At 56.1% G+C, this 14,223-nt stretch overlaps 2 protein-coding genes across 3 annotated transcripts; one reads left to right on the top strand and one right to left on the bottom strand.

Annotated features, from left to right (window-relative positions):
* Positions 1-237: 237 nt before the first annotated feature.
* ube2ib (ubiquitin-conjugating enzyme E2Ib) lies at positions 238-5,140 on the top strand. Of its 2 annotated transcripts, none has more exons than XM_060037050.1 (7): positions 238-575; positions 1,795-1,873; positions 1,978-2,061; positions 2,158-2,230; positions 2,400-2,509; positions 3,557-3,636; positions 4,434-5,140. In XM_060037050.1, the coding sequence occupies exons 2-7, from the start codon at positions 1,808-1,810 to the stop codon at positions 4,495-4,497; spliced, it is 477 nt and encodes a 158-aa protein (XP_059893033.1). In that variant the 5' UTR covers positions 238-575; positions 1,795-1,807; the 3' UTR covers positions 4,498-5,140. The 2 variants fall into 2 exon arrangements, with proteins under 2 accessions (XP_059893033.1, XP_059893034.1); XM_060037051.1 differs by lacking the exon at positions 238-575 and adding an exon at positions 766-915.
* Positions 5,141-6,142: 1,002 nt separating this feature from the next.
* LOC132446643 (uncharacterized) lies at positions 6,143-10,929 on the bottom strand. The gene is made up of 8 exons (XM_060037047.1): positions 10,779-10,929; positions 8,398-8,536; positions 8,143-8,318; positions 7,594-7,751; positions 7,258-7,450; positions 7,074-7,155; positions 6,740-6,806; positions 6,143-6,664 (listed from the first exon to the last, which is right to left on the bottom strand). The coding sequence occupies exons 1-8, from the start codon at positions 10,912-10,914 to the stop codon at positions 6,158-6,160; spliced, it is 1,458 nt and encodes a 485-aa protein (XP_059893030.1). The 5' UTR covers positions 10,915-10,929; the 3' UTR covers positions 6,143-6,157.
* Positions 10,930-14,223: the final 3,294 nt, after the last annotated feature.

Here is a 14,223-nt window from a genome sequence, read left to right as displayed (position 1 = left end):
GTATAAGATAAATAAGAAAAAGGTATCGCCTAAAAGCGATGACTTCAGTTCCTAGATAATGTATTTGTATTATTCTACTATTGTAAAGATAATGTCCGGGCGATAAAACACCATCACGCATAGACCGCTGGAAGAAGCACCAGACGAAATATGGGGAGTATTTTTTTATGCGGGCATTTTTATTCGAAGACAAAAATGTATATCATTTTTAGGTAGTTTTGCCTATAGTATATGTCCACATTGTATGCTTCGCGATGCGCATGTGCGCCGCTAACTCATTTCTTGCGGAGCTTCAACGATAGTCCACTGGACTCGAGTGGGTTTAAAACACATGAACATCTAATATCTGATCCACACCTTCAAACCCCAGCCCACAGGTCTTGATCTATGGATGCTTAAGTCCCGATCTATGGATGTTTAGGTTGTTGCTGGAAGACGGAAGTCGTGCACCATTCCTCTGTTCTCTCAGCTCTTAGGTGTTTCTTCAGGAGGGAAACTTTGCGAGCTTTTACCCGATCGGCGCATGATTTCTTCATAACCTGATACACGCATATCAACTAAAGAAACGCTGAAAGGTGAGCGCAGTTCTATATCGCTTCAACATATTTTAAGCGTCCTTTTCAGATGTTTTATTTCGTTTTTATTTGCGCCATTTCTCTACTTTAGCCAATGCGTAAATGTGCGCCTTTTAGCTCGGCGGTTCTTTGTCCTTTACATCCCGGTGATCCTTAACGTGTCAGTCATTCATATCAAATGTCAACATGAGGGAGAAATGCAACAAAACGCACGCGAACACGAAGTTCGCTCTCCACCGATCGTCTTTAGTTGGGGTCCGTGCTTCAGGCCGCATACGGCGCGCCAAGGGATCTGGCGCACATTAGCTAGTTAGCTTAGCCTTTAGTTGCTGAATCTAAGGTAATGGTTCGCATAACGCGTCCGACCAGTGGTTATAATTAATCTACATGAATAATGGGTCTTCATCACTTTAAGACATGGCCTTAGCTAAACGCCTCCCAGCGGGGTTCCTTTGGTAAATGTAAGTTGTTTGGGTCAGCTAGCTCCTCACTTAGCTCCTGCGCTAGCCGTTGGCGCAGACCTCCAGGTTCTAGGAGACTCAGACCTCCTGGCTCTAGGACTCAGGCGTTACTCGGGTTTCCACAAGGAACTTAAATCGTGTTTTCGACATCACTCGCTCACATGTAACCAAATGAGTTCGGATTACACACGGCATGTTACGTTTAACGAGACATGCAAAGTGGGAGGGAAATGGCTAAGCAGTAATTAAGTTGACTCCGTCTCCTTTATGGATAGAGATGTTAAACATTTGGACCTATTCGCATTTCTTTAACAGTTGGCCACTTTCAGGTTGATGAATGGCTGAGGGAATCATCTGTCAACTTACAAATGGCTGCAGCCACGTTATAGCATGGATCTGTTGAAGCCAACTTGTTGCTTTAAGTCCAGATTCACTACGTTCTAATAATCAACCCCAACATTAACGTTTTTTGAATATCCCTGCAATAGGACTATAGGATAATGTCATCCAGATTATACGAATTTGAGGTCGACTAGGTCCCTTTACCAAAATGCTTGAGTAGTGGTCCCCACTTTGGAGCTTTCATTATGGATGTGGGCTGCCCTCTGCAATTACCGATGCCGGTTCGAACCCGTCTGTGTTTAACCACGACGGTTTTTCTATTTCAGTGAAACATGGCAGCCTCAGGGATAATGTTCTCTCAGGACAATTTGTGTTTCCTCGGTTAACATCTTGAACGTCGCCTGTATTCCCTGCAGGAGTCTCACAAGAATGTCTGGCATTGCACTGAGCCGCCTTGCCCAGGAGCGCAAGGCCTGGCGGAAAGACCATCCTTTTGTAAGTGGAGACCACAACAGACTCGTTGTGTGATGTTCTGATCGTCTTTCACTCCACCAGACTTCAGAAGGTGTAAGTCATTGTACCTGTGGTTCACTTTGCAGGGGTTTGTAGCCGTACCAACCAAAAACCCAGATGGGACGATGAACCTGATGAATTGGGAGTGCGCCATTCCTGGCAAGAAAGGGGTAAAGTCCCGTCTGGGTTATGCTTTACACTTTGCCACAGAGTGGATCTGGGAGCGGTGACTGACTTGTTGTTGTTCCTTTGGGCGGTGTCTGCAGACGCCCTGGGAAGGCGGGCTCTTCAAGCTGCGTATGTTATTCAAAGACGACTACCCCTCCTCACCGCCCAAATGTAAGTCACCTTCGTCTTCAATGCAGCCCGTGGTTTCTGAAGCACACAGCGGGTGATTTTAGACCTGGTTCTGAGTACCTGGTTCTCTGACCTGCCGTCCCTTTCTGGGTCCAGACAGCAGCCTGTTGCTTCAGCGCCGACCTCTGACCCCTGTGCTGCTCTGTTGCAGGTAAATTTGAGCCCCCCCTGTTCCACCCCAACGTCTACCCGTCGGGGACAGTGTGCCTCTCGATCCTAGAGGAGGACAAGGACTGGAGGCCGGCCATCACCATAAAGCAGGTGAGACAGTCCTCCTCCTCATTGTGACATCACAAGTGGGCGTGTCCACCTCCATGTAAGAGCTGATACTTTTATGTGACGTAAACAGGCTGCTGGCCACTGATTGGCCAGAGAGTGATGTCCGAGCCTGGCGTGTTATAGCTGTGATTATATCAAATCGTCACAAGATGAGCAACTTGTCACAGAAAGCGATGTTGCATTGTATAGGCGACCCACGATGTAAGATGTCACATTCAGGAGAATAAACTATGCGGGCACTGAAATACGTAATAGTTAACAAGTCATACATGTATGCATGATGTGACCCTAGAAAGCACAGACCAAATAAGAGAAAGCGATTTCAGACGGGGATTCCACTGGCATCTTTAAATACTAGCATCAGCGTTCATCAACAATAGTGATTGATTATTGAACACGGCAGGATCAGTGCGGGAGAACCCGACGTGGGCCGTGACCGAGGTGGAAACGCTCCTGTGTGTAGCCCTGTCTGTTTACGTGTCGAGTGGATAAGCACGTGCAGTTTCTCACATGCGTGCTATGCGACCCGCCCACGTTGAAGAGGTACTATTCTAGATAGAAACACGACGGGCCTGGAACCAAACCAAGTCGTGGCGAGTAGAGCTGGTACTGCCGGTGGAAAAGAGGCATAGGTGGACAAGCCCACTTATTATTGCATAAGGGGCAGATTTTCTCCATTACGGCTTGTAACGGCTAATCACAATCACCCCAGGTAGCACGTCATGGGACCTTTGACCTTCCACTGAGACTGCTCCTGGAGGTAGTCGACTGGACCCGTCCTCCTCTCTCCCTCTCCTCCCTCCCCTCCTCCTCCTCTCCTCCCTCCCCTCCTCCTCTCCTCCCTCCCCTCCTCCTCTCCTCCCTCCCCTCCTCCCTCCCCTCCTCCTCATCTCCTCTCCTCTCCGCTGACGTCACTGGAACACTGGAACCAAGATGAAGAACGGCCAAAGCATATGGAGCACAGATTTCAGCAAACATTCGTAGACCAAAACGTGGGAATCCCTAAATGAAGAATCTCTTTTCTTTCAGATCTTGTTAGGCATCCAAGAACTGCTAAACGAGCCAAACATCCAAGACCCAGCCCAAGCAGAGGCCTACACGATCTACTGGTGAGTCGTTTGTTCTTTTTGTCTCTAACTCGTGCTCCAATCTTTCATCGTTCGTTGTGGATGCAACATGGGATGTATATTGCATCGCTGCAGCAACATTTTAGAGGATCGCGATGAGTTTTGCCCGACAGCGGCCGTCCGTATCCCACCTCTTGCAAGCCCATCCCCCTAAACCCCCCGTTGATTCTACTGATCTCTGAGCGACACCATGTCCGCATATCGGGCATCAAGTGTGAATGACCCTCACGGCCGAACCTCCTGATATACAAATGCGGAGAATTGACAGAGGACCTGTGTGAAAACGGCTAGTCCCACCCAGGAGGTTCCTCTAGTCAGTGTTCCTCTAGTCGGTGTTCCTCCAGTCGGTGTTCCTCCAGTCAGTGTTCCTCCAGTCAGTGTTCCTCTAGTCAGTGTTCCTCCAGTCAGTGTTCCTCTAGTCAGTGTTCCTCCAGTCAGTGTTCCTCTAGTCAGTGTTCCTCTAGTCAGTGTTCCTCCAGTCAGTGTTCCTCCAGTCAGTGTTCCTCTAGTCAGTGTTCCTCCAGTCAGTGTTCCTCTAGTCAGTGTTCCTCTAGTCAGTGTTCCTCTAGTCTGACTCTAAAAGTCTTTCTTGTTTTCTCTGCTGAGCCTCGTCTCTCCGTCCAGAGCCCCTCCCCTCTGGAGTCGCGTTACCACAATGAATCCTCCTCCTCACCTTGTGTCCTCCTCTCCTTGTGTCCTCTTCCTCCTCTCCTCCTCTCCTTGTGTCCTCTTCCTCCTCTCCTCCTCTCTTTGTGTCCTCTTCCTCCTCTCCCCTGCAGCCAGAACCGAGTGGAGTATGAGAAGCGGGTGCGAGCACAAGCCAAGAAGTTCTCCCCGTCATAGAGGCCTCAGACGGGGGCCTCGGACGGGGGCCTCAGACGGGGGCCTCAGACGGGGGCCTCGGACGGGGGCCACTGGAGGGCCACATTCGAGGGCCGCTGCTGTTACTGAATGTGCTCCTACCACATCTGGACTCAAGGACTTCCCTCGAGCTGGGACGCCCCCCTGGGGGACCCCCCCCAGGGGCTGGGGGGGGTCCCCTGGCTCTCTTCCTTCATGGTTTATTTCTCTGCGGTCTCATCAACGTGTCGGAGTACGGCGGTCCCAGGAGAGCGTCTGCGTCCCGGGAGACTTCAGGCTTGTAGTTTTTTGCTTTTGTTTCACAGGGTCTGTTCCTTACCCCCCCCCCCCCCCCCCCCCCCCTCCCTGTATATTCCAGGATTTTAATGTAAAATTTGCTATTACTTCATTGTCAGTATTCCGACTGCTGTATAATGAATGGCACTTTTATACTGTGGTATGTCGCTAGTGTCTCCAGGGGGCGCTGTGGACTCTGGGCAGGTTTTCTATTCAGCATGCTGTAATATAAGATAGAATCTGCTGCCTTGTCTTTTGTTACGGAGTGTTGCTCTGTAGCAGACTCTATGTTTATATGGTGCTTTGTTCATGTACGTGTTGGAGTAAATAAACTGTTTCTACAAAGTTATGGATCATCTTTATTGAAACACAACTTATTGATCACAAAGAAACCAAAGAGGAGGAGGAGGACCCTCTAGTGGGAGGAGGAGGAGGAAGAGGAGGAGGAGGAGAACCCTCTAGTGGGAGGAAGAGGAGGAGGAGGAGGACCCTCTAGTGGGAGGAGGAGGAGGAGAACCCTCTAGTGGGAGGAGGAGGAGGAGGAGAACCCTCTAGTGGGAGGAAGAGGAGAAGGAGAACCCTCTAGTGGGAGGAGGAGGAGGAGAACCCTCTAGTGGGAGGAGGAGGAGAACCCTCTAGTGGGAGGAAGAGGAGGACCCTCTAGTGGGAGGAGGAGGAGGAGGACCCTCTAGTGGGAGGAAGAGGAGGAGGAGGAGGACCCTCTAGTAGGAGGAGGAGAACCCTCGAGTGGGAGGAGGAGGAGGAGAACCCTCTAGTGGGAGGAAGAGGAGGAGGAGGAGGAGAACCCTCTAGTGGGAGGAAGAGGAGGAGGAGGAGAACCCTCTAGTGGGAGGAAGAGGAGGAGGAGGAGGAGGAGAACCCTCTAGTGGGAGGAAGAGGAGGAGGAGGAGAACCCTCTAGTGGGAGGAGGAGGAGAACCCTCTAGTGGGAGGAGGAGGAGGAGAACCCTCTAGTGGGAGGAGGAGGAGAACCCTCTAGTGGGAGGAAGAGGAGGACCCTCTAGTGGGAGGAGGAGGACCCTCTAGTGGGAGGAAGAGGAGGAGGAGGAGGACCCTCTAGTGGGAGGAGGAGGAGGAGAACCCTCTAGTGGGAGGAGGAGAACCCTCGAGTGGGAGGAGGAGGAGAACCCTCTAGTGGGAGGAGGAGGAGGAGGACCCTCTAGTGGGAGGAGGAGGAGGAGGACCCTCTAGTGGGAGGAAGAGGAGGAGGAGGACCCTCGAGTGGGAGGAGGAGGACCCTCTAGTGGGAGGAAGAGGAGGAGGACCCTCGAGTGAGGGGAGGAGGAGGAGGACCCTCGAGTGGGAGGAGGAGGAGGAGGACCCTCTAGTGGGAGGAGGAGGACCCTCTAGTGGGAGGAAGAGGAGGAGGAGGACCCTCTAGGGGAGGAGGAGAACCCTCTAGTGGGAGGAGGAGGAGGACCCTCTAGTGGGAGGAGGAGACCCGGTTCTCGTGGTTCTCCTGAAGGAGCCTTCTGGGTCGCTGTATTCCAACCTGGAGCCCTGGGGGGTCCTGGGGGGTCCTGGGGGTCGCTCAGGGTGCAGTAGGCGTTCCTGTAGCCCCCCCTGCCCCGCTCCACGTCCCCCTGGGTGTCTGGGGGGTCCTGGGGTTCAGGGGGGTCGCTCAGGGTGCAGTAGGCGTTCCTGTAGCCCCCCCCGTCCTCGGAGCGGGGGCTGCAGTGACAGCAGCCTGAGTCCTCCTCGGGGCCGCTCTCAAGGGCCCCCTTCCCGTCGGGCCCCGGGGCCCCCGCCCACGCGTCCACCGGGACGTCGACGGGCGCGCGGAGGACGGAGATCAGGGCGGCGCACTCGGTCTCCATCGGCGCCGTGTCGGGGGGGAGGGGCACTGCCAAGCTCTACACACACACACACACTCATTAGGGGCGGTGTGTGTGTGTGTGTGTGTGTGTGCGTGTGTGTGCGCGTCTCACCTGGCGGTGTTTGGTCAGGGGGGAGAAGCGCAGCACAGGTGTGGGTATGAAGGTGCGTTTCCTCATCCTGCGAAACAGGAAATGATATTGGTGCCGTGGTCAGAGCGGAGGGGGCGTGGTCAGAGTGGAGGGGCGTAGTCAGAGCGGAGGGGCGTGGTCAGAGCGGAGGGGGCGTGGTCAGAGCGGAGGGGCGTGGTCAGAGCGGAGGGGTGTAGTCAGAGCGGAGGGGCGTGGTCAGAGCGGAGGGGGCGTGGTCAGAGCGGAGGGGGCGTGGTCAGAGCGGAGGGGGCGTGGTCAGAGCGGAGGGGCGTAGTCAGAGCGGAGGGGCGCTCACCTCAGCAGAGTAACGGAGGCCAGCAGCAGGACGGGAGTCAGCAGACACACGGCGACGACCAGCCCCACGTCCCGACCCCCGCCTGGGGCAAAGGAACACGTGTTTATAGTGTGTCAATGTACAACACACTGCAGATGGATCAGAGTTAACCAGCCCCAGGCAGCGGGGGGGGGGGGGGGGGTACCACGATGGGGGGGGCCACGAGGGGGCCCCCCAGGAGTCCTCCAGCGGCTCTCCTGGGACCAGGGGCTCCATTTGCCGCAGTAGTCGGTACCTTCTGCAGGACTGCTGCGCACACGGGCCGTATACTGCCCCCCCGCAGCCAGACTCTCCACGTCCACCGCCAAGCTCCTCCCCATCCCAGAGAGGGTCACAGGCTGGAAGACAAAAGGATGAGAGGATGAGGGGCCCCCAGGGGTCACATGGGTCTGCCAGGGGCCCCAGGAGGTCACATGGTTCTGCCAGGGGCCCCAGGAGCTCTACGTCGGTAGGAAGGGTTCCAGCAGACTGCTGTTCTTACGGCCTGGTGCTGGTCCTCCCGCTGCAGACGGAGCTGGTACTGGAGATGGCCCAGGAGGAAGAAGTTGGGCAGATACGCCTCGTAGCTGCTGAGCCAGCTGAAGATGAACCGGCTGGAATTGAGGACCACGGCCAGCTGGCTGGGGGCGATGGGAGTGACTGGCCGACGCACCAGTAAGGATCCCCAGTTAGTGACAGGAAGAATAGAACCGTAGAAACAGTCAAATGTACTTACATTTATTTATATTTATATGCTGTAGGTGAGACCGAGACCAGAAACTGGCAGATTTCGAAACTACACGCAAACAAATGAGGTCCGCTTGCTCTCAGCTCCCCGTGAGGACCCCCCCCCGAGGACCCCCCGCGAGGACCCCCCCCCGCGAGGACCCCCCCGTGAGGACCCCCCCCTGAGGACCCCCCGCGATGACCCCCCCCGAGGACCCCCCCTGAGGACCCCCCCCCCGAGGACCCCCGCGATGACCCCCCGAGGACCCCGCGAGGACCCCGATGGTTTAAATGGTTGAGACATGGTCTGCTGGTTCTGACTCACTGTTCCTCTTGGGGTAGTAGTTCTCCTCCAGCACCTCACAACACGCCGCTGTGGGACAGGGCTCGTGGCAGAGGGAGATCTTGAAAGGGGTTTCCCCAAAGGTCTCACTGTCGGGGTTCTGGAAGAGGCAGGAGGAGCGGTTCTCCGTGTGCGTCAGCGGGCAGCGGTCCGTCCTCCTGCAGGAGCACCAGGGACAGAGGAACCGTTAACGCCGGCCGAGTTCTCCTCTGGGAGACTGACGGTGCGCTGACACACATTTCTGACTCGTCGTAGCTTATGAAGAAGTTGAGCCAGGAGGATCCGTTGGGGGGCTGCTGGCCTGGGGGGGGGGCCCTCAGGGAACAGTTGATGGTGTAAAGGTAGTCGTTCTCACATTCCAGCTCCCAGACCCGTCCTAGAACACATTCAGCATCTCAGTCATCAGACTGAGATAACCCTAACCCAACCCAGCCTCCAGGACCCAGCCTCCAGGACCCAGCCTCCAGGACCACAGCCTCCAGGACCACAGCCTCCAGGGCCGTAGCCTCCAGGACCACAGCCTCCAGGGGACCACAGCCTCCAGGGGACCACAGCCTCCAGGACCGTAGCCTCCAGGACCCAGCCTCCAGGACCACGGCCTCCAGGGCCGTAGCCTCCAGGACCACAGCCTCCAGGGGACCACGGCCTCCAGGACCGTAGCCTCCAGGCCCGTAGCCTCCAGGACCACAGCCTCCAGCGCCACGGCCTCCAGGGCCGTAGCCTCCAGGGCCGTAGCCTCCAGGGGACCACAGCCTCCAGGGCCGTAGCCTCCAGGGGACCACAGCCTCCAGGGGACCACAGCCTCCAGGGGACCACAGCCTCCAGGGCCGTAGCCTCCAGGACCACAGCCTCCAGGGGACCACAGCCTCCAGGACCACAGCCTCCAGGGGACCACGGCCTCCAGGGGACCACGGCCTCCAGGGGACTGCGGCCTCCAGGGGACCGCGGCCTCCAGGGGGCCGCGGCCTCCAGGACCACAGCCTCCAGGGGACCACAGCCTCCAGGGGACCGCAGCCTCCAGGACCGCGGCCTCCAGGGGACCGCGGCCTCCAGGGGACCGCGGCCTCCAGGGGACCACGGCCTCCAGGGGAGCACGGCCTCCAGGGGACCGCGGCCTCCAGGACCACAGCCTCCAGGGGACCACGGCCTCCAGGGGACCGCGGCCTCCAGGGGACCGCGGCCTCCAGGGGACCGCGGCTTCCAGGGGACCGCAGCCTCCAGGACCACAGCCTCCAGGGGAGCACGGCCTCCAGGACCACAGCCTCCAGGGGACCGCAGCCTCCAGGGGACCGCAGCGACCCAGGGAATCCGACTCAAGGGCGCCTACTGGTAGACTGGACCACAGGACCCAGGACCTCAGGCTGGGAGTCCACCCCCCAGACCCTCTATACCAGAGGTTCTCAAAGTGCGGCCCGCGGCCAATGGCGGCCCGCAGAAACATTCCTGGCGGCCCGCGATGACATACCCGAGATGGAAGTAAAAAAAATTATAGCTATTTTTTATTATTATTATTTTTAATTATTATATAAATATTAATTTCAACAAAAATAAATAAATATAAAGAGAAAAGTCGACTAGCTTTCATTTAAATCCTGTTATTTGTTAGTTTTAATCCGACTGTACGTTACTTTGAAAGGATGAACCTCAGTTTCGTGATTTAGACCTCGCTGGACCTCCCTCCCAGAGGTCCACCCCCTAGAGCCGGGGTCGGGACCCCCTAGAGCCGGGGTCGGGACCCCCCTAGAGCCGGGGTCGGGACCCCCCTAGAGCCGGGGTCGGGACCCCCCTAGAGCCGGGGTCGGGACCCACTAGAGCCGGGGTCGGGACCCCCTAGAGCCGGGGTCGGGACCCCCTAGAGCCGGGGTCGGGACCCCCTAGAGCCGGGGTCGGGACCCCCTTGAGCCGGGGTCGGGACCCCCCTAGAGCCGGGGTCGGGACCCCCTAGAGCCGGGGTCGGGACCCCCTAGAGCCGGGGTCGGGACCCCCCTACCCCGTCCTTTTTATTTACTTCCGTGAATAAAAAGGACGATGACCATTTTTCTTGGAAAACTCTGCACTCTGTGTCCACTTTTCGTCTTTTTGACAGAGACATTTTGGGGCAATGAGAGTGCCAAAGCGCATAATGTTGGAAGCATAAGGCAGAACGACAAGGTAGCTCCGGGCTAGCTGCACTACCTGTTTATACTTGCTCCCTGCTCAGCCCCGGTATGAAGTTTTCTTGCTTAACATAATTGCTATTGCGAGTTCTAGTGGACACATTAAGAAGTTTCCTTCTTTGAAAAATAGCAGATCATTTTACGTTACATTCCAAAGCGACTTCCAGTTACACACAATTGTCCAGTAGTTCAATGTACAACAAATTAATCAGTGCCAGTCAATGCAATCCATGTAATGCTAGGAAGGATTTTTCTATTTTTTTTTTTTTTTTTTTTTTACAATACTGTACTTCACAAAATCATCTCGGGGGCAGGATTAAACCCGTTCGCGGGCATGATCCGGCCCGCGGGCCGTACGTTTGACACCCCTGATGTTCACCGTATTGGCGGTGAAGATATTTCCTTCTGAAATAAGGATCAGTAAATACTCCATAAAAACCCATCCTGTTGAGAGGAGCCAACCTGAGTCCTGGGGGGGGGAGGCCAGCGGGGAGACCAGCGGAGAGACCAGCGGGGAGACCAGCGGGGAGACCAGCGGGGAGACCAGCGGGGAGACCAGCGGGGAGAGCAGCAGCAGCAGGGCCATCAGACACAACATTGCTCCGCTCTAACCTCCAGCGTCTGGCCCCGAGGTGGAGCTCCCAGGCCCTGCAGACAGACTGGTGGGAGGGGCTTCAGCTGCACCCGCTGACGTCTGGGTGGGCGGGGCTTCAGCTGCGTCAGCTGACATCTGGGTGGGCGGGGCTTCAGCTGCACCAGCTGACATCTGGGTGAGCGGGGCTTCAGGACGACACCCAGGTCCCGGAGGTCGGGGGTCAGCACTACATCCCCTCCTCGTCCCTCATCAGACCCCCGGCAGCAGAAGCCTCTGCTTATTTCAGCATATTTAGCGCTATTAATTGCTAATGTAAAAGCTACACATCTACGTTATGCTCCATCCACATAGCGCTCTCGTTGCAGTGCGTGAGGGGGGGGGGGGGGGTACCTGGTGGTTCAACGCTGCCCTTCATCGCTCTCCTCAGTGGGCTGAGGGTAGGCTTGGTGCTGGTGTAGCAGTCGTTAACCAGGGTTACAGCTAGTTAACCCTGGTGTAGCAGTCGTTAACCAGGGTTACAGCTAGTTAACCCTGGTGTAGCAGTCGTTAACCAGGGTTACAGCTAGTTAACCCTGGTGTAGCAGTCGTTAACCAGGGTTACAGCTAGTTAACCCTGGTGTAGCAGTCGTTAACCAGGGTTACAGCTAGTTAACCCTGGTGTAGCAGTCGTTAACCAGGGTTACAGCTAGTTAACCCTGGTGTAGCAGTCGTTAACCAGGGTTACAGCTAGTTAACCCTGGTGTAGCAGTCGTTAACCAGGGTTACAGCTAGTTAACCCTGGTGTAGCAGTCGTTAACCAGGGTTACAGCTAGTTAACCCTGGATGTTAAATCTCCTTAAGAATTCGTATTGAAGACAGTTGGGTCAAAGCTTTTTAATAACATGACTCAAGGTCTTTCTTCAGCTGTGGTGACCGCTTCCGGATGTAATGTTCTAAGATGTTATCATTAATCTTGTTTTGGAAGCTCAATATCTGCCTTCACGCCATCAGAGAGCAAAGAGCATGACAGCAAAAAACTGCTTTTATAATGTTTATGCTATCACTGCTATCCATGCAAATAAGTGACATTGAGCTGCAGGCTGCTTGACCTATTAATTAACCACTGCCTCGTTACTGAGCAAGGCCTCTTGGCTCCTAAACTTCTTTCATATAGCGTTGGAAATGACCACAGATGGTTCACATTTGAACTGACAATGAAATATATTGCGTTAAATTGGTGGTGCTTTTTTATTGATATTAATTTGCAATACTGTTTTTATTGTTATGAAACCCAGCAATGCATAATGATGAGAAGGCCTTGTGGATCACTACCATTTTATTCAGATTTAACATTGCATGATTGCATTTTTCTCACAACACCTCTGTTCATGATGAACATATCTTCATGAAGTTTCCAAAGAGAAGGAAAACCCACTTAAGTTGCCGTTGGATGAAGGACTCTGGACTTAGTGAAGGACTTAGTTTAGGGTACGCTAGATTAACTATGTTTGGTTTGTGGATCTGCTGCCACTAAAGTACTGTTTGGTCTTTGGCTGTTTCTCTGGGTCTTGTTCAGGCTGGGTCTTTGCACAACAGGATGGGTTGTTATCTGTTTCCTTGCCCCTCATCTCCCTTCGACCCCAAAAATCTGATACTAGTGTTGCTTTTAGTCGTTTTTTCTTTTACATACCATGCACTTAGATAAGCACTTCCTTGCGATAAAGATGAGGAGCTTGATGTTGCTCTGACTCGTGTCCTAGAACACAACGCTCACTCAGAGCCCGCTCATTTCATGCACTTGAATTTGAAGTAACTACAATTTGTACAAAGTTGTGGAAACACAACTTTGAATTTGATATAAAATGAAACAAAGTAAAGATGATCATACGGGCATAGGAATGCCCAGGGAGGTCTTTGGCACAGGTCTTTAGATGATCAATACCTTCTGATCAGACCCTGAGCTCTAGATGATCAATACCTCCCTAACCCTAACCCCCCTTCCCCAGGGCCCCCCAACACCCCCAGGGCCCCCTTAACACCCCCAGGGCCCCTCAACACCCCCAGGGCCCCCCAACACCCCCAGGGCCCCCTTAACACCCCCAGGGCCCCCTTAACACCCCCAGGGCCCCCTAACACCCCCAGGGCCCCCTAACACCCCCAGGGCCCTCTAACACCCCCAGGGCCCCCTAACACCCCCAGGGCCCCCCAACACCCCCAGGGCCCCCCCAACACCCCCAGGGCCCCCTAACACCCCCAGGGCCCCCTAACACCCCCAGGGCCCCCCCAACACCCCCAGGGCCCCCCTAACACCCCCAGGGCCCTCTAACACCCCCAGGGCCCCCTAACACCCCCAGGGCCCCCTAACACCCCCAGGGCCCCCCAGGGCCCCCCTAACACCCCCAGGGCCCCCCTAACACCCCCAGGGCCCCCTAACACCCCCAGGGCCCCCCTAACACCCCCAGGGCCCCCCTAACACCCCCAGGGCCCTCTAACACCCCCAGGGCCCCCTAACACCCCCAGGGCCCCCTAACACCCCCAGGGCCCTCTAACACCCCCAGGGCCCCCCAACAACCCCTCCTCCATGCCTCAGATCAGGAGGCCGGGACCAGCAGTCCGGTCTGACCCAGACCGGACCGTGCTGGTTTTGGGAGCGGAGGAGCTAGACCTCATCTGGAGGGGGTCCAGAGAGGCCCCAGAGAGGCCCCAGAGAGGGCCCCAGAGAGGCCCCAGAGAGGCCCCGGAGAGGGCCCCAGAGAGGCCCCAGAGAGGCCCCAGAGAGGCCCCGGAGAGGGCCCCAGACCTGGCCCCAGAGAGGGCCCCAGAGAGGCCCCAGACCCGGCCCCAGACCCGGCCCCAGACCCGGCCCCAGACCCGGCCCCAGAGAGGCCCCAGACCCGGCCCCAGAGAGGCCCCAGAGAGGCCCCAGACCTGGCCCCTGACCTGGCCCCAGAGAGGGCCCCAGAGAGGCCCCAGACCCGGCCCCAGACCCGGCCCCAGACCCGGCCCCAGACCCGGCCCCAGAGAGGCCCCAGACCCGGCCCCAGAGAGGCCCCAGAGAGGCCCCAGACCTGGCCCCAGACCTGGCCCCAGAGAGGCCCCAGAGAGGGCCCCAGAGAGGCCCCAGAGAGGGCCCACAGAGGCCCCAGAGAGGGCCTTCAGTAGGAGGATCACCTTCTCATAGGATGATGACGTGTTAATTTCAGTACATTGAATGAGTTCCATTCAGCTCCTTTAAGCAACACGAGTCCAGCTCCACTGTTGGTCCGGTGATGCGGTAAGGAGGTTAAAGGTCACCTATCAGGTCGCACCGTGACGCTGAAGGGGTTCGTAACG

Source organism: Gadus macrocephalus, chromosome 18, assembly GCF_031168955.1.
Source record: "Gadus macrocephalus chromosome 18, ASM3116895v1".
In the NCBI taxonomy this organism is placed as follows: Eukaryota; Metazoa; Chordata; class Actinopteri; order Gadiformes; family Gadidae; genus Gadus; species Gadus macrocephalus.
The sequence above is the reverse complement of the archived record's forward strand: the minus strand, read 5'-3'. Positions and strand labels throughout refer to the sequence as shown.